This window comes from Stegostoma tigrinum, chromosome 20 (assembly GCF_030684315.1).
Source record: "Stegostoma tigrinum isolate sSteTig4 chromosome 20, sSteTig4.hap1, whole genome shotgun sequence".
In the NCBI taxonomy this organism is placed as follows: domain Eukaryota; kingdom Metazoa; phylum Chordata; class Chondrichthyes; order Orectolobiformes; family Stegostomatidae; genus Stegostoma; species Stegostoma tigrinum.
Window position 1 is genome coordinate 13,471,398 of NC_081373.1, and position 26,417 is coordinate 13,497,814.

Here is a 26,417-nt window from a genome sequence, read left to right on the forward strand (position 1 = left end):
AGTGAATAACCTCACATTTCTCCAAATTATACTCCATCTATTACCTCATTGCACACGTGCTTAATCTGTCAACACGTCTTTGCAGTGTCTTTGTGTTCTCCCCACAATGTATACTGCCCCTAGTTTGAATCATCAGCCAGTTTGGGCACATTACCCTCTGCCCATTCAAACCATTAATAAAGATTGAAATTGACTGAGGCTCCATGACTGACCCTCGTGCTGGCACTCCACTATCAGCCAACATGAACAGGCTCCATGTATCCCTACTCTTTGTTGAGCAATCTGCTTTCCTTGTTAATATATCACACCCAACTCCTTGAGCTCATGCGTAGCGTATTAATTGTTTGAGTGGCACCTTATATCGTATGCCTTTGGAGACCACATTTACTGGTTCCCTCTATTAATCCAATTAAATATTTGCTCAAAAACATACAATTCATTAATTAAATTTGACCTTTCTTTCTTAAAACTTTGTACGAACATACTATGCTTTTCTAAGCCCATTGTCAGGACCTTCTTCACAATAGATTGGGGGTTGGTTAGAATCAATGGCAAGCGTGTATTTTAGAATATTGCTGATTCATTCCCAATTCTGTTGTAGTAAAACCTAAATCTGCCCTTTCTTTGAGACTGACCAGAAGCACCTCAGGCTGGCAATGAAGCATCAGAAGACGAACTGCCAACCTCATACGCCCGAGCTAGTGCACAAGCACATGAATGTAAAATTGATTCCAACACATTTTTTCCCCCAAGGACTAATGTCAGGATAATATAGCTGCAGTTCCCTATTTTCTCTCCAGCCCCCTTCCTTAGATAACAGTGTTATGTTTGCTAACTATCAATCCGCCAGTGAATCTACTTTCTCTGCAGCGACCTCTTTTAAAAATCTCAAATGTAGGCCATTAGGGCCTGGGGATTTGTCAGTTTTTAATCCCTCAAATTGGGCTGTAGTTCTTTTTCTGCTGTAACTAATTAACCTCAATTTCCTCACTTGTTTTTTTAGCCCCAGTCTGATCAGACAGGGACTGCATGATAGACTTTGTGTTTGTCTCCCATCAGAGTTAGCAATTAAGCTATCGTTTACAAATTTAGAGTCTTCAAGAACCTTAGACTAGGTTAACCAATAAAATTCAGACAAAAATAAATGAGGGGGCACTTTTGGTCTGCCACCCATTTCCTACCTTCACTGGAGAAATCAATCAGTCCCAGGAAATGCAACAGCTTCAGAGAACTTACAGCCAGAAAGACAATCCCTACAGTCTGCAATCCCTCCGACTCCCAGTCCGTATTTAAAACCATCTCGACTGCCTTCTGTCATCTGGTTTGGGATTTTTCGTGGGGCAGCAGGAGATGGACGCAGAGCCACAAGAGATGGAAAATTATACGAACATAAAGGCACAAGTCATTAACAGGGTAAGAGGCACAGACTGAGAGACAGAATGATTCATTCACACAGAATGAAAAGACAGATTGGGCTACAAGACACTGAGAGATAAACAGTGAGAATCACAGAGTGCGATGCAAAGAGAGTGAGAAAACAGAGGCAGAGAGAGAGATATGTAGATAGTAAGAGATGCAGAGTTGACACAGATGGAATGGGTGACTCAGCGACAGACACAAAGGCAGAGAGACAGAGACAGACAAACAGAGTGAGAGTCACAGAACGAAACAGGGAGGTGGGGGAAAAGACTCACAGCGGGAGACAGAGACAGGAACACGCACAGGAGAGTCACGGGGAAGCAGTGGATTTTGTGGGATTTACGGTGAGAAACATACACAGAGAGTTAGGATGACAGACACAGTGAGAGAACCTGATAAACTGAACTGTCAAAGATGAGAGGGCGGGTTCCATCGTTTACAAATCTTTCTGCGCCTGCACGTTGTGTTTTTAAACACTCAGTGGTTGAGTCAGATTTTCCCCTTTGGCAATGTCAGTTAAAACGAGCACTGTTGCCAGTCAAGTGATGCCCACTTGGATCTGGCATTTCGGGAGCCTCTCTGCTGAAAACTCTTTGCTCCTGAGAAAAGGTGAGTGCTTTTGTTGTAGGTCACTGTCTGGCTCACTGAAGGGCAAGGAGCAGCACTGAACCTTGGACCTGCAACTTCAGAGGAGGAGATCCCAGGTAAGGAAGAAAACAAAGGCATTGGAGCTGTGGAGCTGTGAAGAAAGGAGAGATGGGGGTACACTGTGGGTCTCCCAGTGTCAGAAGAAGAAAAGCAAGACACTTCTATCCACAGCAGATGAAGAAGGACTGCAAAACTCATGAGCAGGTAAAAATCTGTGTTCCTTAATACTATTTGTAGCCTCTTTGTACTGATATCTTGCATATTGAACATATGCCTTCTGCCTCACTGTATGTCCCTCCCACCCTTTCACTGTTGTGCCCTGTGCCATTCTGACTCCGATCCGTGACACTGCCTGTATTATGGACGTCTCTCTTCTCTGTGAAGGTGCAAAGTCTTTGCAAGGGCTTTCCCCAACTCTGCTGTGCATACCCTAACTCCAAGCCCCATTTGACCATCTTTCCTCAGCTCGCTGACTGACGCTGGTCCTTGGCCTTGGCCTAAAATTATCCCTCCATGGCCTCTTCCTATCCCCTTTCGTATAATCTCCTCCGGCGCTACAAATCTCTACAATCCCTGTACTCTTCCGATTCTTCATTTTTAGTGGCCTTGTCTTTAGCTGCCTGTGTGCTCTCCTATCTGGAAGTCACTGCCTAAAAATCTCCACACCTTTGTCTTCCTCTGATCTGGTCTTTTAAACCTTCCTCTCTGATTAAGTTATTTAAGGGGAGGTGATGGCCACAGCAGATGGTGGAATTTGAATTCAAGTATCTAATGATGACATTGTGCCAATTATTGGTTCACTAATGCCCTTAAGGGAGGGGAAACTGCCATCCTTACCTGGTCTGGCCTACGCATTGACTCCAAACCCACAGCAATATTGACTCTTAGCTGCCCTCTGGTAATTGGGGAAGGGGAATAAATGCTGGCTTGCCAGTGATGCCCTCATCCTGTGAATGAATAAAAAGAAATGGGTCACCTGTCCCCCTATCTCACCATCTGCTTTGCTATGGGTTCAATAGGCATAGAAGTTGGTGTTTATGATAAACTATGTGTGCTCAATCATGGCTTTGTGTAAGGTCGTAAAACTCTCCGAGGTGTGAAGATGCCCACTGCACCTGCCCTTAGCCAGGGACTGACACATCCTGCCAGGGCTCAGAGTTGGGAACTGCACTCACAGTGGACTCAAACATTTTTATACAGGCAAAACATCTTGGCTTCGTACTCTGTACCTGTCCCCACGCAGAGTAGCCTCGTGTGTATGTCACAGTCACTTTCACAAGCACACTCACACACACTCTCAACTACTTGTGCACACTCACACACACTGACATACTCACTCATTTTCATTCTCACCCGCTCTGTCATCTAATTGTGCGTGCACGCACACTTATTCTCTTACATTCTCACACACGTGCACTCTCTCTCGAGCGCACACACACACACACACACACACACTCTCTCATCCTTGCACTCTGACATTTTCACATTGTGTCGTACTCAATCATACTCATCTTCTCAAACTCCAGGTTTTCACACACACACCCTCGCAGTCATTCACATTCTCACATACTAATTCTCACTTTCTCACTCTCACAGTTACAGTCCCTAGCAGTGTGCTTCCCCCCTTGATATTGAAACATCCTGTTAGACCGCTCTCTGTCAGAGATATCGCACATACAGTCACATGCTCGCGGATATTACTATGATAAAGTGTTGATGCCAGCCTCAATCTTCCCAACGTGTTTTATTGACTCTAACAATTGACTCTAACAAGTTATCCATAAGTCTCTCGGTGTCATGGCAACAGGAAACGTTTGTGAAAGGAAGAGCTTTGTGATGCTTTATTTTAAGATCCAGCTTTTAACATGTAAACGGTTCATAGTTTGCTTAAAATGGGAGACAGTACAGGGCACAGGGAAATTATAATTCCTTTTATACTTGTTGTTTCCATCAAACACTCCCAGCAATAGGCTTAGCATGGGGTTAAAGATCCCTCTACAGTATCCTCATCAAACACTCCCAGGACAGGGACAGCATGAGGTTAAATACAGAGTAAAGCTTCCTCTACACTGTCCTCAACAAGCACCCCTGGGCCAGGGAGGAGTGTACAAGGATTAAAAATGGATATGTCTCTCTTCATAATTGCTGTTCGGTTCCATTCATGTCCTCAGCATCCTCAATGTTTGTCATAATGTAAACAAAGTTTGATTCTCGGAATTACTGGAAAATAAGGGGCTCAGGTTTGATTTGAGTAAAGCCTGATTTGGAAAGGAACCGATAGCCCGGCTGGAAGGAAACTTTAAGTGTTGGTTGGAGAGTCTCAAAGAAACGGATATTATCTTAAGATGAGAGTCAGGCCCTTGGAAGTGGTTCAGGGATCATGCCTTCACACAAATGCGGAACCCACACCCAGCCCCCAGAAAGTGGAAGATGTCAGCTCAGTTAATCAGTTAAGATGTGTGTTTAGAATGAAGGTGCCAATGTAGTTGAATAGCAGAACAGGCTTGGGGGGGGGAGCTGAATAGCCTCCCCTTTTTTATATATCCTTCCTGAGTTGTCAGTCAATGGCTGTCTGCTGTGAATGAGGAGCAGCTGTTTAACTTTCAGGAGAGCACACTGGCAATGCCATCTGGTGATATCAATATTGACATATCTGGGGAAATCTCATTTTTTACCTCCGCAGCCTTGGGATCGCAGAGGTGTCGTTGGATGGAGAATGCCAGCTGGTAATGTTGTTATTTTGGCTCCAAAGAAGACTTGGGTTCTGAGTCAACACAGCGTGGAGCTGGAGGAATGCAGCAGATCAGGGGAGCAGGAGAGTCGAGTTTACACCCTACAGCAATCATGATGAAGCCTCCACCATCTGCAGTTCTTGCTATCACCGAGAGGCTGGGATTCTGTTTGGTCTTGGAGTGCTCTGACTGTACTAGAAAATCACATCAGCCCAAATGTCCTGCCCTATGTTGGGCCCAGTAGCAGCATTCTAAGACAGAGTTGTGGGGAGAAGACCCACTCCAGTGGTTTGAGGGAGCTGGCTGCGTTATGTGAGAGACGCACCACTAGAGAGGCCATTTTCATCAGTATAACTGAAACAAGCTGCTCCTCTGTCCCTTTCAGGTGGATTCAAATGACCCACAGCACTACTATAAGGAAGAGCAGAGGATCGAGTCAGTATACGCTCCTCAACATGTCATCACTGTGGAAATGGATTACTTAGGATTGTGGGATCTTGCTGTGCATAATTTGGCTGCTGCATTTCCCCCATGACAACAGTGGCTACACTTCACAAATTACAGGCTGTAAAAAATTCAGTATCTTCCATGGGGATGAATGGCCCGAAACAGGGGGTGGATTGGAGTGGCATGGTGGCTCAGTGATTAGCATTGCTACTTCACAGCGCTAAGGACCTAGGTTCAACGCCACCCTCAGGCAACTGTCTGTGTACAGTTTGCACATTCTCCCTGGGTCTGTGTGGGTTTGTTCCAATTTCCTACCACAGTCCAAAGATATGCAGGTAAGGTGGGTGGGATGCTCTTCGGAGGGACAGTGTGGATTCAGTGGGACAGATGGCCTTCCCCGAACACTGAAGGGTTTCTGTGATCTGTTAAACTCTCACTGTCTCAGTTGTTTTTTAACTCTGAGGCAATGAAGTATGAGGATAACTTTCGCCTGCTCAGTGTGGGTCCCAACAGACCTGCTCAGCTCCTCATTACTAACCTGATCCAAGCAAGGACACGAAAGCTGTTAACACCAAAGGGGAGGTGAAGCTGACATCAAGGCAGTGTTTGAACAAGCGTAGCATCCAGGAGCCTGAACAAAATTAGCGTCAATGGAAATCAGAGGAAAAATGATTCAGTGCCTGGAAACATACCTATCAAAAATAAAAATCTTTGTTGGATGCCAATCAGCTCAGTGCTGTCCCTAAGATTACAATAACACTCAAGAGGTACAACATGAATCCAGAAAACGGGCTGAAGGGCCTGTTCTGTGCTGTACTGTTCTATGTTCTAAAACACTACACACTTGACTGGCACGTCATTCACCATCTACAACATTTACTCTCTTCACCACCAACACTAGGTGGCAGCAGTGTGTACCAGCTACAACATTCACTCTCTTCACCACCAACACTAGGTGGCAGCAGTGTGTACCAGCTACAACATTCACTCTCTTCACCACCAACACTAGGTGGCAGCAGTGTGTACCAGCTACAACATTCACTCTCTTCACCACCAACACTAGGTGGCCGCAGTGTGTGCCATCTCTAAGAGGCACTGCGCATCTCCTTAGACAGCATGTTCAAAACCAACAACCATCACCATCTAGAAAGGCAACAGATACATGGGAATACCACCATCTCAATTCCCCCTCCAAGCCATTCACCATCTTGACTTGGAAATATGTCATTGCTCCTTCGCTGTCGCTGGGTCAAAATCCTGGAATTCCCTCCCTAAGGGCATTGTGGGAGTCCCTATGTGAAATGGACTACAGCAATTCCAGAAGGCAGCTCACCACCACCTTCTCAAGGGAAAGTAAGGATGGGAAACACTGACAACTTGCTCCTTCAAGCAATGGCCAATGGTACATTTTTGAAAAGCATGAATTTAATTGAGGAACTATGGCATTGAGCTGTAGAAACATGTTCCCCTAGGATGGGCTAGCTTCTCCCCAGAGTTGGTGGTGGGGAGGGGGGTGTGTGCAGGAATGTTAATGGGTGTCAGGGTAGGTTTCTGTCATCAACCCTAGGTCTAGGGTGAAGGGATCACAACCAGGGCTGTCCCTTAGAAAGGTGTAGAGCTGGATGAACACAGCAGGCCAAGCAGATCAGAGGAGGAGGAAAGCTGACGTTTCGGGTCTAGTGTGTTCATCCAGCTCTACATCTTGTTATCGCAGATTCTCCAGCATCTGCAGATCCTATCTCTTGTCCCTTAAAAACACAGCGTGGGAGCAGCTGCTGATAGAAATCCCAGACGGGGCTAGTATCTGCTGGAACAGCCACTCCTCACCCCCCCTCCTTCACTGACATTCACAAGAGAAGGAGAACGAGGAATATGAAATAACTTTCTACCTGAGTTCTGTAGCTTCTAGTTGTACCACTGCACACCAGGTGTTAGCTGTGAGGCAGTCATAGTCAATTCCAGTAACTTCAAAAAGTACATCCCCATAAACAATATGTCCTGACTGGATCACCCCACGCTGTCTTTCTTCATCACATCACTTTGGGAGTTCTTCATTTATCTTGACACCGGCTCCTCCCTCGTTTTGTATGTGTGTGTGTGTGTGTGTGTGTGTGTGTGTGTGTGTGTGACAGCAGGTTTGCAATGTAGAGCAAACACTGACAGTGTGGGTTCAGATCCCCCACCAGCTCCTTTGTAGATGTTGCACTTGCCTGAGGCATGGTAACTCTCAGGTTAATCCATTACCTGTCAGCTCCCTCTAAGGAGCTAGCATTCATTGAGACTTGAAACATTAGCTTTCTCTCTGTCTGTCTGTCTCTCTGTCTCTCTCTCTCTGTCTCTCTCTCTCTCTCTCTCTCTCCCCCCCCTCCCCCCCCGAAGCGTGCTGTCTGACCCACTGTGATCACCAGCATTTTGGCTTTCAGTACAGATTCCAAAATCTGCAGTAATTTGCTCCTGTACAGTCACACAGCATGGAAACAGATGCTTGAGTCCAATTACAGATAGTAAGAACTGCCAATGCTGGCGTTAGAGATAACACAGTGTGGAGCTGGATGAACACAGCAGGCCAGGCAGCATCAGGGGAGCAGGAATGCTGACATTTTGGGTTGGGACCTTTTTTACTGAAGAAGGGTCCTGAGCCGAAATGTCAACGTTCCTGCTCCTCTGATGCTGCCTGGCCTGCTGTGTTCATCCAGCTCCACACTGTGTTATCTTGAGTCCAACTAGTCCACACCAAGCCCTATGGTCTGGTAGGAATATGGTGACTGTAACTTTTAATTGCGCTTCAACCTGTAGCCTTCAGTCTGGGAGCTTCCCAGTTTACAGTTGGAACAGAGAAGGTTAAATTGAGCAGCTGTGACCAGCCTCACTGAACTCCCCAGTGAATTTTCTTGTTTGGCAGTCATTGGTGTTTTGTCTTTCCAATAATAAGGTTTGCTGAGCACATTATGTCTGTGTGAAATTACAATTTTTCACCTGCGAGACACAGAACAATCCTTTGAAATAGCTAATTGATGTCGAGCTGCTGGATGTGTTCAGATTGTCTGGCCCGGTTCATAGATAAACAGCCGGAGTCTGCACTGCTCAGCTCCACCACTCCGCAGATGCCCTTGTGCTAAGTGCTGAGTATGGGTGTATGAGAAGCGGCTGTGGACCCTGGCAGACTCCCCAGAGGGTGAACACTAAACAGAGGAAGAAAAATGAGCTGGGCGATAAAGGTTGTGATATTTAGTGATGCCAATTGCAATGCTCACAGAGTGCACATTCAGAGAAAGGGCAGCAGCTGTTCAGATGCAGCTGTAATAAAGCTCACACTGAGTGAGGGGAAACTTGAGACCAGAGCTGTCTCAGGGGTTTGGGGTCCCATGCCCAAACCCGCTGCAGCAGGAAATCCTCCACACACCAATGGGGTCTCCACTAGTCATGGGCACAGATAGCTCAAAGAAATAGAGGCAGAGCCCATTCAACCCATCAAACCTGTTCTGCTATCAAAGAAGATTGTGCCTGTTCTAAGGCCTCACCTCCTCTCAATATCTCTTGATGTTTTTAGAATCCCAAAAGCTATTGACATTAGTTTTGAATATAAACAACTGAATCATGTTCCGCTCTCCAGGGTACAGAGTTTTATTGATTTAAAATCTTCAGTGTAAAGACATTTCTCCTCTTCATTGTCCTAAATCAGAGATCTCTCATTCTGAGACCTGTGGCTTTGGACTGTTGAGCCTGGACTGGAGAGGTCTCTTTGACCCTATCAAACTTCATAACATTTTATATCAATACTGCATCCCAAAAATTGGCATTGCTCTGTGATGTTTTGTCTAGCTATTGCCAGTCCTACTGTCTTACTGTGGATGCTGTACTAAGTAAAGATCAATTAGAGTTAAGTATGTATGTGTGTACATCTCTGAATTGGAATTATATGGAAGGCATGGCACGGCACCTGAATGGTTAACAGTCTGGTAGTCAGCAGATTGGAAAGTGCATCGTACATTTCAGTTTCCGGGTCATTAACTTTTCCCAATTACTTTTCATCAAAGTAACAAATGGTGTGTCATATTGAGTTAGTTTGGTCCACAACCACTTCCAATTCTCTAACAGCGATTCTGTCTCAGCCCCAGCACATCTTCTGCTGAAATCTTAATCCAGCCTTTGCTAACCCCTGATGACTATTCCTGGCCGGCCTCACAAACTTCTACTACTCACAAACCCTCTTTCAAAACCAAAGTCCTGTTCATCCATCACCCCTGTGCTCACTGACCCACATCCGTAAACAATCCCATCGACACTTCTAATTTAAAATCCTCATCATAATGTTCAAATTCCTCCTTGCATCCTTCCCCTCTATCGCTTTAACCTCCTCTATTCCTCCAATTGTAGAAAGCCTAGAGTCGGGAAGGAGACTATTTGGCTCATCGAGCCCATACCAACCCATCAAAGAGCATCCCTCCCAGACCTACCCCATCCCTGTAGCCCTGAATTTCCCAAGATCGATCTACCTGACCTGCACGTGGTTGGACTGTGGAAGGAAACAGGAGCACCCGGAGGAAACTCATGCAAACGCGGGGAGAATGTGCAAACTCCACACAGTCACCCGAGGCTAGAATCGAAGCCGAGTCCCTTGCACTGTAAGGCCGCAGTGTTAATCACTGAGCCACCCTGCTGTCCCTCCTGTGGCATCACACTCATTTTGTCCTCTTAGTATCAGAGATAATGGGAACTGCAGATGCTGGAGAATTCCAAGATAATAAAATGTGAGGCTGGATGAACACAGCAGGCCAAGCAGCATCTCAGGAGCGCAAAAGCTGACGTTTCGGGCCTAGACCCTTCATCAGAGAGGGGGATGGGGGGAGGGAACTGGAATAAATAGGGAGAGAGGGGGAGGCGGACCGAAGATGGAGAGTAAAGAAGATAGGTGGAGAGGTTATAGGTGGGGAGGTAGGGAGGGGATAGGTCAGTCCAGGGAAGACGGACAGGTCAAGGAGGTGGGATGAGGTTAGTAGGTAGATGGGGGTGCGGCTTGGGGTGAGAGGAAGGGATGGGTGAGAGGAAGAACCGGTTAGGGAGGCAGAGACAGGTTGGACTGGTTTTGGGATGCAGTGGGTGGGGGGGAAGAGCTGGGCTGGTTGTGTGGTGCAGTGGGGGGAGGGGACGAACTGGGCTGGTTTAGGGATGCAGTGGGGGAAGGGGAGATTTTGAAACTGGTGAAGTCCACATTGATACCATTAGGCTGCAGGGTTCCCAGGCGGAATATGAGTTGCTGTTCCTGCAACCTTCGGCTGGCATCATTGTGGCACTGCAGGAGGCCCATGATGGACATGTCATCTAGAGAATGGGAGGGGGAGTGGAAATGGTTTGCGACTGGGAGGTGCAGTTGTTTGTTGCGAACTGAGCGGAGGTGTTCTGCAAAGCGGTCTCCAAGCCTCCGCTTGGTTTCCCCAATGTAGAGGAAGCCGCACCGGGTACAGTGGATGCAGTATACCACATTGGCAGATGTGCAGGTGAACCTCTGCTTAATGTGGAATGTCAACTTGGGGCCTGGGATAGGGGTGAGGGAGGAGGTGTGGGGGCAAGTGTAGCATTTCCTGCGGTTGCAGGGGAAGGTGCCGGGTGTGGTGGGGTTGGAGGGCAGTGTGGAGCAAACAAGGGAGTCACGGAGAGAGTGGTCTCTCCGGAAAGCAGACGGGGTGGGGATGGAAAAATGTCTTGGGTGGTAACTTTCCCCGCAACTTTCCCCCCACAGTGATCGAGAACGCCCTTGACCGCGTCTCCCGTATTTCCCGCAACACATCCCTCACACCCCGCCCCCGCCACAACTGCCCGAAGAGGATCCCCCTCGTTCTCACACCCCACCCTACCAACCTCCGGATACAACGCATCATCCTCTGACAGTTTCGCCATTTACAATCCGACCCCACCACCCAAGACATTTTTCCATCCCCACCCCTGTCTGCTTTCCGGAGAGACCACTCTCTCCGTGACTCCCTTGTTCGCTCCACACTCCCCTCCAACCCCACCACACCCGGCACCTTCCCCTGCAACCGCAGGAAACGCTACACTTGCCCCCACACCTCCTCCCTCACCCCTATCCCAGGCCCCAAGATGACATTCCACATTAAGCAGAGGTTCACCTGCACATCTGCCAATGTGGTATACTGCATCCACTGTACCCGGTGCAGCTTCCTCTACATTGGGGAAACCAAGCGGAGGCTTGGGGACCGCTTTGCAGAACACCTCCGCTCAGTTCGCAACAAACAACTGCACCTCCCAGTCGCAAACCAGTTCCACTCCCCCTCCCATTCTCTAGATGACATGTCCATCATGGGCCTCCTGCAGTGCCACAATGATGCCAGCCGAAGGTTGCAGGAACAGCAACTCATATTCCGCCTGGGAACCCTGCAGCCATATGGTATCAATGTGGACTTCACCAGTTTCAAAATCTCCCCTTCCCCTACTGCATCCCTAAGCCAGCCCAGTTCGTCCCCTCCCCCCACTGCATCACACAACCAGCCCAGCTCTTCCCCCCCACCCACTGCATCCCAAAACCAGTCCAACCTGTCTCTGCCTCCCTAACCGGTTCTTCCTCTCACCCATCCCTTCCTCCCACCCCAAGCCGCACCCCCATCTACCTACTAACCTCATCCCACCTCCTTGACCTGTCCGTCTTCCCTGGACTGACCTATCCCCTCCCTACCTCCCCACCTATACTCTCCTCTCCACCTATCTTCTTTACTCTCCATCTTCGGTCCGCCTCCCCCTCTCTCCCTATTTATTCCAGTTCGCTCTCCCCATCCCCCTTTTCTGATGAAGGGTCTAGGCCCGAAACGTCAGCTTTTGTGTTCCTGAGATGCTGTTTGGCCTGCTGTGTTCATCCAGCCTCACATTTTATCATTTTGTCCTCTTCCCATGTTTATTAAAGGAACCAAAGTTCTAGAATTTTCTTCCCAAGGTGTCCACCTCTCTCACCCTCATGAAGATTAAAATACTCCTTAAAACCTGACTTTCTGATAAACATTTGATTGTCCGTTCTGACATCTCTTTGTGTGACCCAGGGTCAAACTTTGCTCCAGTTATGGTCCTGAGAAGTGCCTTGGGACATTTCTGCTACTTTAAAGACACGATATTGGTATAAATTGTTATTGTTGTTGCTGAAGTTCACAAAGTGTTGGTTTAGCACTGAGATTAAAAGCAGGTACAGCACGCAGTCAGGAGAGTAATTAAGAGGTTTAGCTTCATTACCAAGAGACTGGAGTTTAATGTTCTGCGACAATTGTGTAGGGCTTTTGATGAGCTCACCCATGGTGTGCTGTGCTATCTTTCAAAAAGGAAGGGTGTACCTGTCTTAGAGAGGAACCCCACCAGGCCAATTCCTGGGAAGTGGTGGCTGTTTCGTAGGAACACACCTGCAGCATCTGCACACTCTGAGTCCCTTGTTAGTCAAAGATCTATTACCTTTACTTTAAACATATTTAATCATCTTGCCTTCAAAATTCTTGGGGAACAGTTTGTAAAGACTGTGAATCCTCAGAAAAAAATTCTTCTCCTCTTCACCTCATTTGGGAGATCCCTTACTTTTGAATTGTGTCACCTGGGTCTGGTGCCTCCCACACGGGGAAATATCCCTTTAGCATTCATCCTCTCTACTTCTTTCAGGACCCGATATGTTTCAAAAAGGTCACCTCCCTTTCTTCTGAATCCCAATGGATGCAGGCCCAACCTGTCCAAATGTTTCTCATGAAATAACCCTTCATTGCACCGTTCCATTATGCAAATCTTCTTTGAATGGATTCAGTTGTAAACTGTCAACCTTTTAAAATATTTGAGAATGGGGCTGATAGATTTTTGAGGTTCAGGCAGACTATTGAAATTAAGGTCCAAATTTTGCCATGATTTCATTAAATAGTGAGTAGATTGACCTACACCTGATCCTAGTTCCTAGTTTAGACCATAATGCTCTTCACTACCCACACATCTCAATTACAGACAGCAAGTAACTGATACTGATCTCAAAGCACCAGTATTAACAGAGGATTCTCTTATTTCCAATGTATTTATTCCCAATGTAGTTCAACACATCGTCTGTTGTAAAACAATGATAGGGACAGCAGGCAGGTGGGGAAAGGGTGGTGGAAGGAGGATTATGAGGAATGGGAGAGATTCGAGGTAAAGCAAGAGATGGCAAGAGGAATATTCAGAATAGGGAGAAAGACAGAATCAGTGGAGTGCAGAAGAAAGCTATTCAGCCCATTGTATCAGTGTCAGCTATCCTCAAGGGCAATTGGCTTTAGGCCGCTCACCCAGACTTCCTTCTTGCAAAATTCTCTCTAGCGAATGTTCTACTTCTCTGTCGAAAGCCCAGGATGAATCTGCTTCCAACACATTCTCCAGGCACATACTCACCATAACCACTATGTCCATGTCTCACCATTCCTCTCTTTGCAAATCATCTCAAATCAATATCACCGCCCTCCAACTCCCCACCTACATTCACCTTCACTGGCTCTAACCCCGCCTCTTTAACCTGTCTGTCTCCTCTCACCCTATCTTTTCCTTTATCCATCTTCTAACCGCCTCACCCTGTCTCCCTATTTATTTCAGAATCTTCTTCCCCTCCCCCATTTCTGAAGAAGGCTCCCAACCCAAAACATCAGCCTTACTGCTCCTCTGATGCTGCTTGGCCTGCTGTGTTCATCCAGCTTCACACCGTGTTATCTCAAATCAATGTCCCTTGTTTTTGTCTGTTTCCCCAATAGGAAGAGTTACTCCCTGTCTGCTCTGTCCAGAGCATTGTCCAAGGTAACGGTTCTGAAAGGGTTAACCTTCATGTTTGCATTGGCTCCACCCATTCTACTGATATCATTCACAGTTTGTGGGTGGAGCTGAGGAGCTTTATCCTTGTTTTCAAAGGGATGTACGTGGACCAGCTCCCTAAGGTCTGATCAAATGTAGCTGTGCTCATTGTTACAATGCAATAAACCTTCTTATTATGTAAGCACAGAGTCTCTTCAATACACATTCCATGGTGGTGTGTGCTCTACCACTAATCACGAGATAAAGCAAAGACAGAATTTGTGCCACTGAACCACTTCAAACAACCCTCCCCCAGTACCACATACTGGCACAGCTGGCAAGTGCTGGTTCGAGATGGCAGCAGAGTAACAGTGCAACCTCCCCGGGCCTCGTCTGCTCTGCCCACTTGTACTTCTTTTTTCCATCTTTCTTTGCTTTTATTTTTCCTTACTCTAACTGACTTATATTCTGTGGAGAGCTCTGTGGCTTCTGCGTGTCTGATGCAAGGTTTTTTTCCTGGTGATGGTGGCAAAGGGAGTCGATTTTGTGCTCCCAGCGCTGGCAGTGGTGGGAAGGAGGAGAGAGTGTGTTCCCGGAGGAGGGAGGTGAGAAAGTGTTCCTGATACTGGTGAAGGGAGGTGAGCTGGGTCCAGTGCATGGTATCTTCAGCGGTAGCTGCACTGCCTGCATCGGCCCAAGTGTGGAGTTATCGTGGTAACGCTGCCTCTGGTCCAGCAGGCTGAGTGCTTCCTGCTGGTGTTGGTCTCTGTGTCAGGTTAGAATAGTTCACATCCAGAAGGGGAGGTGATGGCCCAGTGGTATTATTGCTGGACTGTTAAGCCAGAGACCCCGATAATGTTCCAGGAACCCAGGTTTGAATCCCACCACGGTACATGGTGGAATTTGAATTCAGTAAAATATCTGGAATCTAATAATGACCGTGAGTCGATTGTCGGGAGGAAAGCCCATCTGGTTCACTAATGCCCTTTAGGGAGGGCAACTACCATCCTTACCTGGTCTGGCCTACATGTGACTCCAGACCCACAGCAATATAGTTGACTCTTAACTGCCCTCTGGGCAATTAGGAATGGGCAATAAATGCTGCCCAACCAGTGATGCCCTCATCCTGTGAATGAATAATGGGTCCAGGCCTGAGGCTGAGTACTTAAGCAGGACTGTAATGTTGAACTTTTAACTTATTTCTTTACTCTTCTAATTTATATCTAAGATTTTGTACCCAGATACCTTTGTGCCTAAGATGGCTCTGGGAATGGTGACTTTTTACTGTACTCCTGTATTCTGTACTTGAATACACATGGCAGTAAAATCTAAATCTAATTCTAATAACAAAGTGCCGGAAGAGATCATCTGGGAAAATAAAACACAGATTAAGGCAAGGATCCTTAGACAGCATCTTCCAAACTGACAACCATTTGGAAGGCTGCAGATACATGGGAATACCACCGCTTCCAAGTTGCCCTCTAAGGCATCATCCTGACTGGGAATTTTCTGATGAAGGGTCTAGGCCCGAAACGTCAGCTTTTGTGCTCCTGAGATGCTGCTTGGCCTGCTGTGTTCATCCAGCTCCACACTTTGTTATCTTGGATTCTCCAGTATCTGCAGCTCCCATTATCTCTGGGAATTATATAACTGTTGGTTTAGTGTCGCCGGGTCAGAATCCTGGAACTCCCTTCCTAACAGAACTGTGGATCTACCTAAAACAAACAAACTATAGCGGTTCAAGGTGGCAGCTCACTACCACCTTCAAAAAGCCAACAACAATGCGCTATAAAAGCCACAACACCAACCTTAAATGAATGAATAAAAGACACCTCATAATTTTGAACACCTCGACCAAACCTTCTCTGAACCTTCTCCAAAGAGAATAGTCCCAGGCTTTCTAGTCTATCCATGTAACTGAGATCCCACACCCCTGAAACCATTCATCCCAATTTTTTCTGCATCCTTTCCAAGGCCAACACATTCTTCCTTAAGGATCCAGCATTGGATGCAATCAGTTGAATAATTATTATATCAGATTTATCATAACTTGCTTGTTTTAGCACTCTATGGTGTTATTGATAAAACCCAGGATACCAGATGTTTATTAACCACTTTCTCAATTTTCCCCTTCTCCACGTCACTTTCCATATTTTGTGTACATATACGGAGATAGGTATCTGCTCCTATGCCGCTTTTAGAGTTTGTCCTTGTTTTATACTGTATTCTCTTGCTCTTTTAGCACAACTGCCTCACAGCGCCAGGGACTCGGGTTTGATTCCACGCTTGGGTGACTGCCTGTATGGAGTTTGCATGTTCTCCGGGTGGTCTGGTTTCCTCCCACTGTCCAAAGATGTGCAGGCTAGGTGGATTGGCCATGCTAAGTTGCCTGTAGTGGTCAGGGATGTGTAGCTTAGGATGCACTGAGGTTCAGTGTGGACTTGTTAGGCCGAAGGGCCTGTTTCCATACTGGAAGGACTCTACAAAAAAAAGTACAACTTCTTTCAAAGTTTAAAAATATTTGTTTCACAATGCTTCCAACTTTTGTTCGATCCACAGTTTTAGATATCCCTCTCAGGATTCAACAGGACTTCTGTTCCTCTATGATAACATGACCATTAAATGCACGTCTTGCAACAACTGATACAGTATGGGTTTAGAAACAGAGTGAAATGTCTGGCTGGGGATGTTGTCAATACATAGAATCTCAGTGACACTTGTGTATATTGTTCCCAGGCAGCAGATGATCACTTTGTCAAGGTGACTAGGGGGAAAGCTAAGAAAGAGCTGCCTGCCTTTTCAGGAATAATTGAACACTGCTTGTGAATCGTGCCAACAGTGATTGACTATCCCTCCTTGGCTGGCTTTGAAGCAATTGATCTGAAAGATCAGACTACAGGTCAGCAACAAGGACACCATCTCGGACCAGAGTATCGAGATTCCATACTGTCACTCATTGGCAAGTCACAAACGCTCTTTGCTTTGCCAAACTGTGCAAAGCCCAAGGTATGCAGTTCGATTTCTTCTCATATTCCGACTTTCCCGATTCATCCTGCTGGAATCATACTACAAAGAGATTTGGGAATACCTGTTTTTATTGTGGCTCCCTTGCTGGAAGTGTGGGAACACTGGGGTGTGTTAGTTTTACTAACCTGAGGGACCTGAGGTGAAACATTTCGACATGGCCTCAGAAACACTGAATAAATTATAGTGGCTCTCCTTTCTCATTTACATCAATCTCAGCTTCTGTGCATTATTGTATCTTTGCACTTGGAGAGAGAACATAAAGCATTTGTATTGTTGCTTGATAGTTACAGGGTGAGCAGTCCTGACACAGAGTCGAGGCTTGGATCTGAATTTTCAATCAACGTCCAGCAAGATCCAAGTATCTGGTGAGTGTGGGGAATGTCCTCCCATTGTCTGACAGCGAACAATTGCCACAGACATGATCAAAAAAAACCTGATCATTACCAAATTTCCCTTTTTTTTGAAAAAGCACCTTGCAATGTCAACTTGACTGCCTCAGTCCTCACATTACAACAGTGATCACACCTTGAAAAAAAGCCCTTCATCATTCATGAAGCATTTTGGAAGATGTAGGGTGCTATAGAAATGCAAGACATGTTTTTTTTCACTGCTTCAGACAATCTCAGAGGGTGAGGATAAAATTTAAAACAAAACAGAAACTGAGATTTAAGTCCATAAGGAGAACACCTATAAAATTATTTATAGCTCCCTAACCTCATGCATGTACACAGAGGGCCCTAAAACAGACCTTAGTTTACCTTGTGGAGGTGTCAATACTATCTGTCATGGGAGTGCTTGATGGGGACAGTGTAGAGAATATTTTACTCTGTATCTAACCCAGTGTTGCACCAGTCCTGGGAGAGCTTGATGGGGATATTGGAGAGGCAGCTTTATTATGTGACTAAACCCTGTGTTATACCTGTCCTGGAAGTGTTTGATAGGGGCAATGTAAAGGGATATTTCCTCTGTATCTAACTCAGTGCTGGACCTGCCCTGGGAGTGTTTGATGGTGACAGTGTGCAAGGAGCTTTACTCTGTATCTAACCCTGTGTTATACCTGTCCTGGGAATGTTTGATGGGGACAACGTAGAGGGACATTTATTCTGTATCTAAGCTGGTGATGGAGCTGCCCTGGGAGTGTTTGATCGGGACAGTGTAGAGAAAGCTTTATTATGTGTTTAACCCTGTACTGTACCTGCTCTGGGAGTGTTTGATGGTGATGGGGTAAAGTGATTGAGGATGGTAGGAGGAAGGGTAAAGGGAATATTAATGACCCGATGCAATAGGTTGCTTGTTTGAAGAACATCGACAGGCACTTTGTTATCTTGGATTCTCCAGCATCTGCAGTTCCCATTATCAAATGCTGCATCTGACTGGGGCTTCAAGCAGTCGTTTAACTTTCAAAGGACTTTGAGATTTGGGGACTATAGGTAAATTAAGGGTTAAGGCAGAGCCATTTGTCACTGAGAGTGGTAGAATATCTGCCAGCCTGTTTGTATAGCAATGTTCATCCCTTTCACCAGTGTCCAAAGGCATTTAGTAAGGCTGGGACAAGTAATTGCACATTCTCCTTCATATCTGTGACCTCTCAAAAGTGGCGCACATCAGTAAGCCATCAAGAGTAGAAGTCAAAAGACTGTTTCAACGCCCGATATGAAAATCTATTTAGTGCACAAGATTTATTTATTGTTAAATGAGCAGATATTGTCACCAGACTCCCTGGCAAAAGCAAAAATAGAATCACTAATTAGCCATTAACTTAAATTCACTCCTTTCGCACCAGAAGCATGGTGGCAAAAATGTGTGACATCTACAAAATGTGCTGCAGAAATTCACCTATGCTCCTTCGACAATGCCTTCCAAACACGTGATCATTACCATCTAGAAGGACAAATCTAGCAGAATTGAGTTTAAGAGCCGTGAGGTTATGCTGCAGCTCTATAAAACTCTGGTTAGACCACACTTGGAATATTGTGTTCAGTTCTGGTCACCTCATTATGGGAGAGATGTCGGAGCTTTAGAGAGGAGATTTACCAGGATGTTGCCTTGACTGGAGGGCAGGTCTTATGAGGAAAGGTTGAGGGAGCTAGGGCTTTTTTCATTGGAGTGAACAAGAATGAGAGGTCACTTGATTGAGGTTTACAAATGATGAGAGGCATAGATAGAGTGGATAGTCAGAGACTTATTCCCAGGGGGAAATTACTGTCACGAGGGGACATAATTTTAAGGTGACTGGAGGAAGGTATAGGGAAGATGTCAGAGGTAGGATCTGTACACAGAGAGTGGTGGGTGTGTAGAATGTGCTGCCAGCCGTGGTAGTGGAGTCAGATACTTTGGAGACTTTTAAGTGACTCTTGGATAGGCACATGGAGGATAGTAAAATGTAGGGTATGCAGGGTGGTTAGATCTTAGTAGGATAATAGGTCGGCACAACATTGTGGGCCGAAGGGCCTGTACTGTGCTGTACTGTTCTATGTTCTATGTTTGTTCTATGACACAGAAAAGTGATTAAATATTCATGGCAGTCAGCATGGAAACATCTGATGTAAAAGTGTAAAGTAACAGAAGGTTTGTGGGCCTATCAGACAGACTTTGTTTAACATATTCTTCACTTTGATCTGCCACCTGGTGTTAAAAGCTCGAGTAACCAGTTAGCAGTCACACTTCACTGTGTCACAGGCTTCACTTTGTTCTGCTTTTGGATCGTCGCTTGTGAAGGAGGTGGCTTGTGCAGAGTCAGGGTCAGACAAGCAGAGGGGCTCTCTGGTCCTTGTGCTACCCAGATCGCCTTTCAATTCTCCCATAACCCTCAGCTCTTCAATTGCTGCGGTATAGACAGCGAGTCTGGAGTGTTGATAATGGAAAATAAAGAGATGGCAGAATAATTGAAAAAATAATGGTGTTTTGCATTCCTCTTCATCCTGGAGTAGCTGTAAATCAATGGATAAAAGGGAGGGAGAAATTCACCAGGGCAGTGGTACTAAGCAAACTATCCAGATGGACTGCATCCTAGGGTCTTATAACAAGGAGATAGTGAGATAGGTAATGCATTCATTTCAATTTTCTCAAATTCCCTGGATTCAAGGAAAGTTCTATTGGATTGGAAAATGCAAAATGTAATTTCGTTATTCAAAAAGGAAGGGACCCAGAAAGCAGGAAACCAGACATCAATTAGATCAACATCTGGTATGTTAGATGGTGTGAGTAAGACCATGAAATCTAGGACCAGAAGTAGGCTGATGTGAGAACACACAACGCCATTTTTTTTCCATTCACCCCCCCCATAACCCTTGATTCCCTTACGCTATCTCAGCCTTGGATATGTTTAACAACCCAAACTTGATAGCCCTTTGCGGTAAAGAGCTCTACAAATTCATCTCCTCAGGCTGAAGAAATTCCTTCTCGTCTTTCTTAAATAAATCACCCTTTACTCTGAGATTATGCCTCTCTGGGTCCGAGAGTCTCCCACATGGGGAAACGGCCTTTCTGCATTTGATTAGATTAGATTACATTACGTTACCTACAGTGTGGAAACAGGCCCTTCGGCCCAACAAGTCCACACTGCCCCAAACACCACGGGCAATTTAGCACGGCCAATCCACCTAACCTGCACATCTTTGGACTGTGGGAGGAAACCGGAGCACCCGGAGGAAACCCACGCAGAGAGGGGGAGAATGTGCAAACTCCACACAGACAGTCGCCCGAGGCTGGAATCGAACCCGGGTCCCTGGAGCTGTGAGGCTGCAGTGCTAACCACTGAGCCACCATGCCGCCCTTCTACCCTGTCATGTGTATGTTACAATAAGGCCATCTCATTCTTCTAAACTTCAATGAGTGCAGGCCCAACTGACTCAACCTGTCCTAATAAAATCCCTCCATGCCCATGTTCAGCCTTACAAACCTTTTCTTGGCTGCCTCCAACATTCGCATATCTTTCCTTAAGGAGACCAAAACTATTCATGGTGTTCTGCTCCCTTGCATAGTTTTAGCAAACCATTCCCATGTTACAGGCCCTCTGTCACAGTGTCCATGTCCTTATATATAAATTCTCTCCAATGTGCAAAGGCAGCAAGCTGTTTCCAGCTCAAATATTATGCGAATAGTTAATAGTCTATCAACATTTTATGGGGTCTATTGAACAGTTAACTCCCAGAGCCTGATTCGAAGCTGTCTGCCAATTGACATCTTTGTCATGTTTGGGTAATTTCCATTATCCTGCCAGTTTTTCTGTCTAGTGGAGTTTGATGTAATGATCAGTCACATCAAAGATATAAGTTAATTGAAATTTTGGAAAGTAAAGACAAATTGAGAAGATACAATATTGAGCATGAGATGAAATCCATCTGCAGTTGTGTTTCAGAGATAGTAAGAGCTGCTGATGTTGCGGTCAGGGACAATACAGTGTGGAGCTGGAGGAGCACAGCAGGCCAGGCAACAGAGGGACAGGAAAGTTGACATTTTGGGTCGGGACCGTTCTTCAGAAATGGATTACGTTCATTCTCACTGATGGGAGTCAGTGTGTGAAATTGCCTTTTAGTCTTTCCCTAGACTGCAACAGTAACTTGCATTTACATAGCACCATCATCATGTAGCTGTCCAGACAGAACTGTGACACTGAGCCCGATAAGGAGACATTCAGATCACTGGCAAAAAGATTGGACAAGAAGATAGGTTTTAAGGAACATCTTAGAAACTGAACGCAGGAAATACTCAGCGTTTAGTGTCTTGGCACCTGAAGGTGCTATATCTGAAGGTCTTCCCACAGTCCAAAGATGTGCAGGTTAGGTGGATTGGCCAAGGTAAGTACAGAGTTACTGGGATAGGGGAGGGGATGCGGGGTCTGGGTTGGGTATTCTTTGGAAGGTTGGTGCAGAATCAATGGGCTGAATGGCCTCTTTCTGCACTAATGCGATTCTATGATTCATTGATAAGACTTTGAAGAGATCTGGATATCTTAGGGAGAATTCTGTTCCTAACCCTTTTGTCTATGCTAGCTTTCCAGTGGCTTATGGTGAATGATGAGCTAGGAACATATCTGATCAGTAGACACATATCTGAGGAAACAGAGGATTTATTACATTTCAGTAATGATATATGGTTAAGAAGGTATAGAGCTGGATGAACACAGCTGGCCAAGCGGCATCAGAGAAGCAGGAAGGCTGACATTTCGGTCCTAGACCCTTTCATTTCTGAAGAAGGGTCTAGGCCTGGAAGGTCAGCCTTCCTGCTCCTTTGATGCCGCTTGGCCTGCTGTGTTCATCCAGCTGTACACCTTGTTATCTCAGATTCTCCAGCATCGGCAGTTCCTACTATCTCTGAAACAATGATATATGGTTTTCATTTTACTAATGGTAACGTGAGAGTAGGAGACCTGGCTCCTTCTAAGTACAACACCCTAGACCTACCCCAGGCTATCTGAGACTGGCCAATATGCCAAAGCTCCACCCAAGAGCTGTGTTATACCCTTGACTGGGCAGAGTTTATCTCACCTCTAACCATTTCACTATCTTCTTCTACATTGGTGTAACTGATAATGGTGGAGTGATGAAAAATCAAGGAGATGGGAGGTTGTTGAGAGAGTACAGAGGTGGAAACGCAAAGCGATCACAGAGACCTGAGGCTAGAGGAGGTTACAGAGATAGGAAGGAGGGTAAGAAGGAGGTAACAAAGATAGTGAGAGTTGTCTGAGCTCGAGGAGGTTTCAGAGATAGGGAGGATTATAGGATCTGGGGGAGGTTACAGAGATGGGGGGGCATGTAGGTGCTGGAGGAGGTTACAGAAATAGGGAGGATTGCAAGGGTTGGAAGAGGTTACAGAGATAGGGACGATTGCAGGTGCTAGAGGATGTTACAGAGATAGGGAGGCATGTTGAAAGGAAGTTACATAGATGGGGAAGATTGCAAGGGCTGAAGGAAGTAACAAAGACAGGGAGGATTGCAGGAGTTGGAGGAGGTTACAGAGATAGGGAGGATGTAGGGGCTGGAGGAGGTTGTAGAGAAAGGAATGGCTGTCTGAGCTAGATGAGGTTACAGAGATAGGGATGGTTGTCAGTGCTGGAGGAGATAGGGAGCATTGTAGGGACTGGAGACATTACAGAGAGAGGGAGACTTGTAGGCGCTGGAGGGGAATACAGAGATAAGAGAGGGTTGTTGATCCTAGAGGAAGTTACAGAGATAGGAATGGCTGCCTGAGCTAAAGGACGGTACAGAGATAGGGAGAATGTCAGTGCTGGAAGAGGTTACAGAGATAAGGGAGCGTTGCCTGAGCCAGAGAATGTACAGATAGGGTGGGTTGCTTTTTGTGGGATTGTACTATTCGAAAATTGGCTGCATCACAACAAAATCTACACCATGGAACAGTAATTTCTTGGGTATTAAGTACTTTGGGACAGCACATGGCTGTAAAGGGCTATGGTACTAGATCATACTTTCAGTGCCACCTCCATCACCTGCAGCATCTTCCACCTAACATAAAAGCAGGGACCACATGAAAGCATTCACATGGCAATCTGACTTGGAAATATTTTGCAATTCCTTTGTGTCATTAGGTCAAAATCATGGGGCTCCCTCCTTAATGGCATTGTGGACGTCCTTACACCAAATGAACTGAAGCAATTTAAGAATGCAGCTATCTCAAGGTGCAGTTAGGGATGGGCAATAAATGCTGGCCCAGCCAGTGATGCCCAAATGCCATGATAAAATAACACAGAAATATTGTCTTAACAGAAGACCTGCCCTCTACTCCAAACACTCCACTCCATTCAGGAGAAGCTGAGTCAAATCTTATACTTCTTTCATCATCCTCTCATGTTTATTTCAGTAATAATTCAGTTGGGTTCTGACTGACTCAGAAAGAAGGACCATAAAGTCTCCCCAGAACAAAAGTGTCTGCCTTTCAAATTGATTGCTTGAAGATTAGTGAGTTTGTAAATGATACATTAGCATTACATTCACTTTATAAGCACTATATCACATGCAGTGAATTAACACTAGGTTGGACAATTCGGTTATGAGTGGTTTGGGACTGGGTTTTAGACAAGTGCAATAAATAACAATAACTTATTGCTTGTTTCCTTTTTTTCAAAGTCGTGACAATGAAACACAAGCCTCAGACATTCAGATTGGTCAAAGTACCGCCTGCCCTTCTGCTGCAATCCATCATTCAGTGCAGTCTAAATAGCTGAGTTACAGAGCAGGGACCCTCCAGCTGATATTTCTCACTCTACAATGACACAGTCGACTTTGAGGGGGTGAATGAAAAGGAACAAAAGCCAGAGGGAATGGAAAATGTTTGATCTGGTTTCCTTTCATGTGTTTGGAATGCCATTCATCACACAGCTGTGCCTGAGGTGGGGGATGAGGGAGAATGTTAAAGAAACCTTACCTTTCTCTATTTCAGTTTTAGTCCAGCTACCATGGAACTTTGTTTAGCCAGTAAAGAGAGTAGTAGCCACTGTCGCCGAGTAAATATTGGGGCTGCTATTCAACCTTCATCTTACATCACTAACACAGGTCATTGAATCATTGCTGTTTGTGGGATCTTACTATGTGCAAATTAGCATCTTGTTTCTCACATTGCAACAGAGAGTTTGTACAGTATGTCATTGGCTAAGAAATGCCTTGGCACATCCTAAGACTATGAAAGTCTCTGCATAAGTTTTAATTTCTATGTTATTTCAGATTATTGATCAACACAATGAGAGGGGAGCTTCAAAAGGTCTTGGTACAAAGTGAAGATAGAAGCAAAAAGTTTGAAACAAAAACAAAGTTGCTGGAAAAGCTCAATAGGCCTGGCAGCATCTGTGAAGGGGAAAACAGAGCTAATGTTTCGGGTCCGGTGACCCTTCCTCAGAATCTTCCGCGCCAGAAAACTCAAGAATTCATAGGGATGGTTAAATGAAAGTAAAGAATTTGACGGGGATTGTGAACCAAGCAGTTGTGAATTGCAGACGATCTGGAGCTAAGGGATTGTTTGCAAGTGAAGCTGATTGTTTAATGGAATAAGGACACAGTTGCTAATGACAAAGGTGGGTGTGCAGCACTGGAGGAGAGGGAGCACCGGAGAGGGAGGGGGTGCAGGAGAGTCAGAGCTGATGTTTTTAAGATGATAAATTGAACTGTGCTCCTGAGAAGTGATCAGAAAAAATCACATAGCACTATTTTGCAGAGAAACGAGGAGCTTTCCCCTTTGAGTGATAAATATTAACCAGGCCTATCAAGAAGACAAAAGCAGATGAATTGGCCATTATCACATAGCTGTTTCAGTCTAACAGAATGGTAATAATGGTTATAGCACACAACGATGACATCTGGCCCATCATGTCTGTGCTGCTTTCCCATAGGAATAATTCACTGAATGGTATTCCCCAACCCTTCCTTTAATCCTGCACATTCTTCCTTTTCAGATAACGATCCAATTCCCTCTTGGAAGCTTCAACTGAATCAACCACCATGGCTCTCAGACAGAACATTCTGGATACTAACCACTTGCTGCATTTAAAAAAAGTTTGTGTTTCCATCGCTTTTTTTCCCTCATTCACCTTAAATCCACATGGAAATTGTTCCCAAACCTTTCACTAATGGGAACAGCATCTCTGTCTCTCTCTCTCCCCAACTCTCTCTTTCTTTCTCTCCCTCTCTCCTCTCCCCTCCCCAATTCGTTCTCTCTCACCCAACTCGCGATCTCTCTCTCTCTCTCCCCCCCACCAACTCTCTCTCTCCCCCAAAACTCTCTCTCTATCTCTCTCTCTCCCCTCCCCAACACTGCCTCTCTCCTCCCCAACTGTCTCCCTCTCTCCCCACCCAACTTTCTCTGCTCTCTCGCTGTCATTGTGCTGTACTTAGACACCTCATAATTTTGAAGACCTCAATCAAAAACCTTCTGAAACATTTCCTCCAAAGGAAACAGTCCCAATTTCTTCAACTATCTAGCTATATCTGCGGGATGCTGCTGTTTCCAATTTGTTCATTGTCACTGCAGTAAGTACACTTCAAACATTTTATAGTTGGTTGCAAATTGCATTGTGGCCATCTTTAAACAAGATATTGCTGAGACCCACTTTAATCCTTAAATTCTCACTAAATCACGTTTTAGAGTTTTGTGACATCAGTGAATTCTCCCTATTTTCTGACCCAGCGGGACTCAAATCTTTTATTTAACAATTAAGCAGATGTCTCTCTGCTTCAAATGCCTTGAACACTCCTCTCTGAAGCAAAAAATAGAGTCATTGCCTGATGAAGGAAACCCTTGCCCGGTGATGTTTGGATAGACACCATGTCTCCATTCTCCAACTCGTTATGTTCGGCTTCTGTACATTTCTTGCCAGCTGTACTTTCACTTCCAATTCTCTGGTTGTGG

At 45.6% G+C, this 26,417-nt stretch overlaps 1 protein-coding gene across 7 annotated transcripts in view; it reads right to left on the reverse strand.

Moving 5' to 3' along the window:
- Positions 1 to 26,417, reverse strand: part of LOC125461813 (Kv channel-interacting protein 2) — a 320,168-nt gene that overhangs the window by 58,946 nt on the left and 234,805 nt on the right. Inside the window, exons 1-2 of one of the 7 annotated variants that reach the window (XM_048551044.2) lie at positions 1,777 to 1,794; positions 1,182 to 1,318 (exon numbers count right to left, since the gene is read on the reverse strand). The exons of 5 other annotated variants lie outside the window; for them this stretch is intronic. In XM_048551044.2, the coding sequence (XP_048407001.1) occupies positions 1,182 to 1,299 (118 nt within the window). In that variant the 5' untranslated portion in view covers positions 1,300 to 1,318; positions 1,777 to 1,794. Of the gene's footprint in view, positions 1 to 1,181; positions 1,828 to 26,417 lie in introns of those variants that run through there. One more of the 7 variants, XM_048551048.2, reaches the window with a different exon arrangement.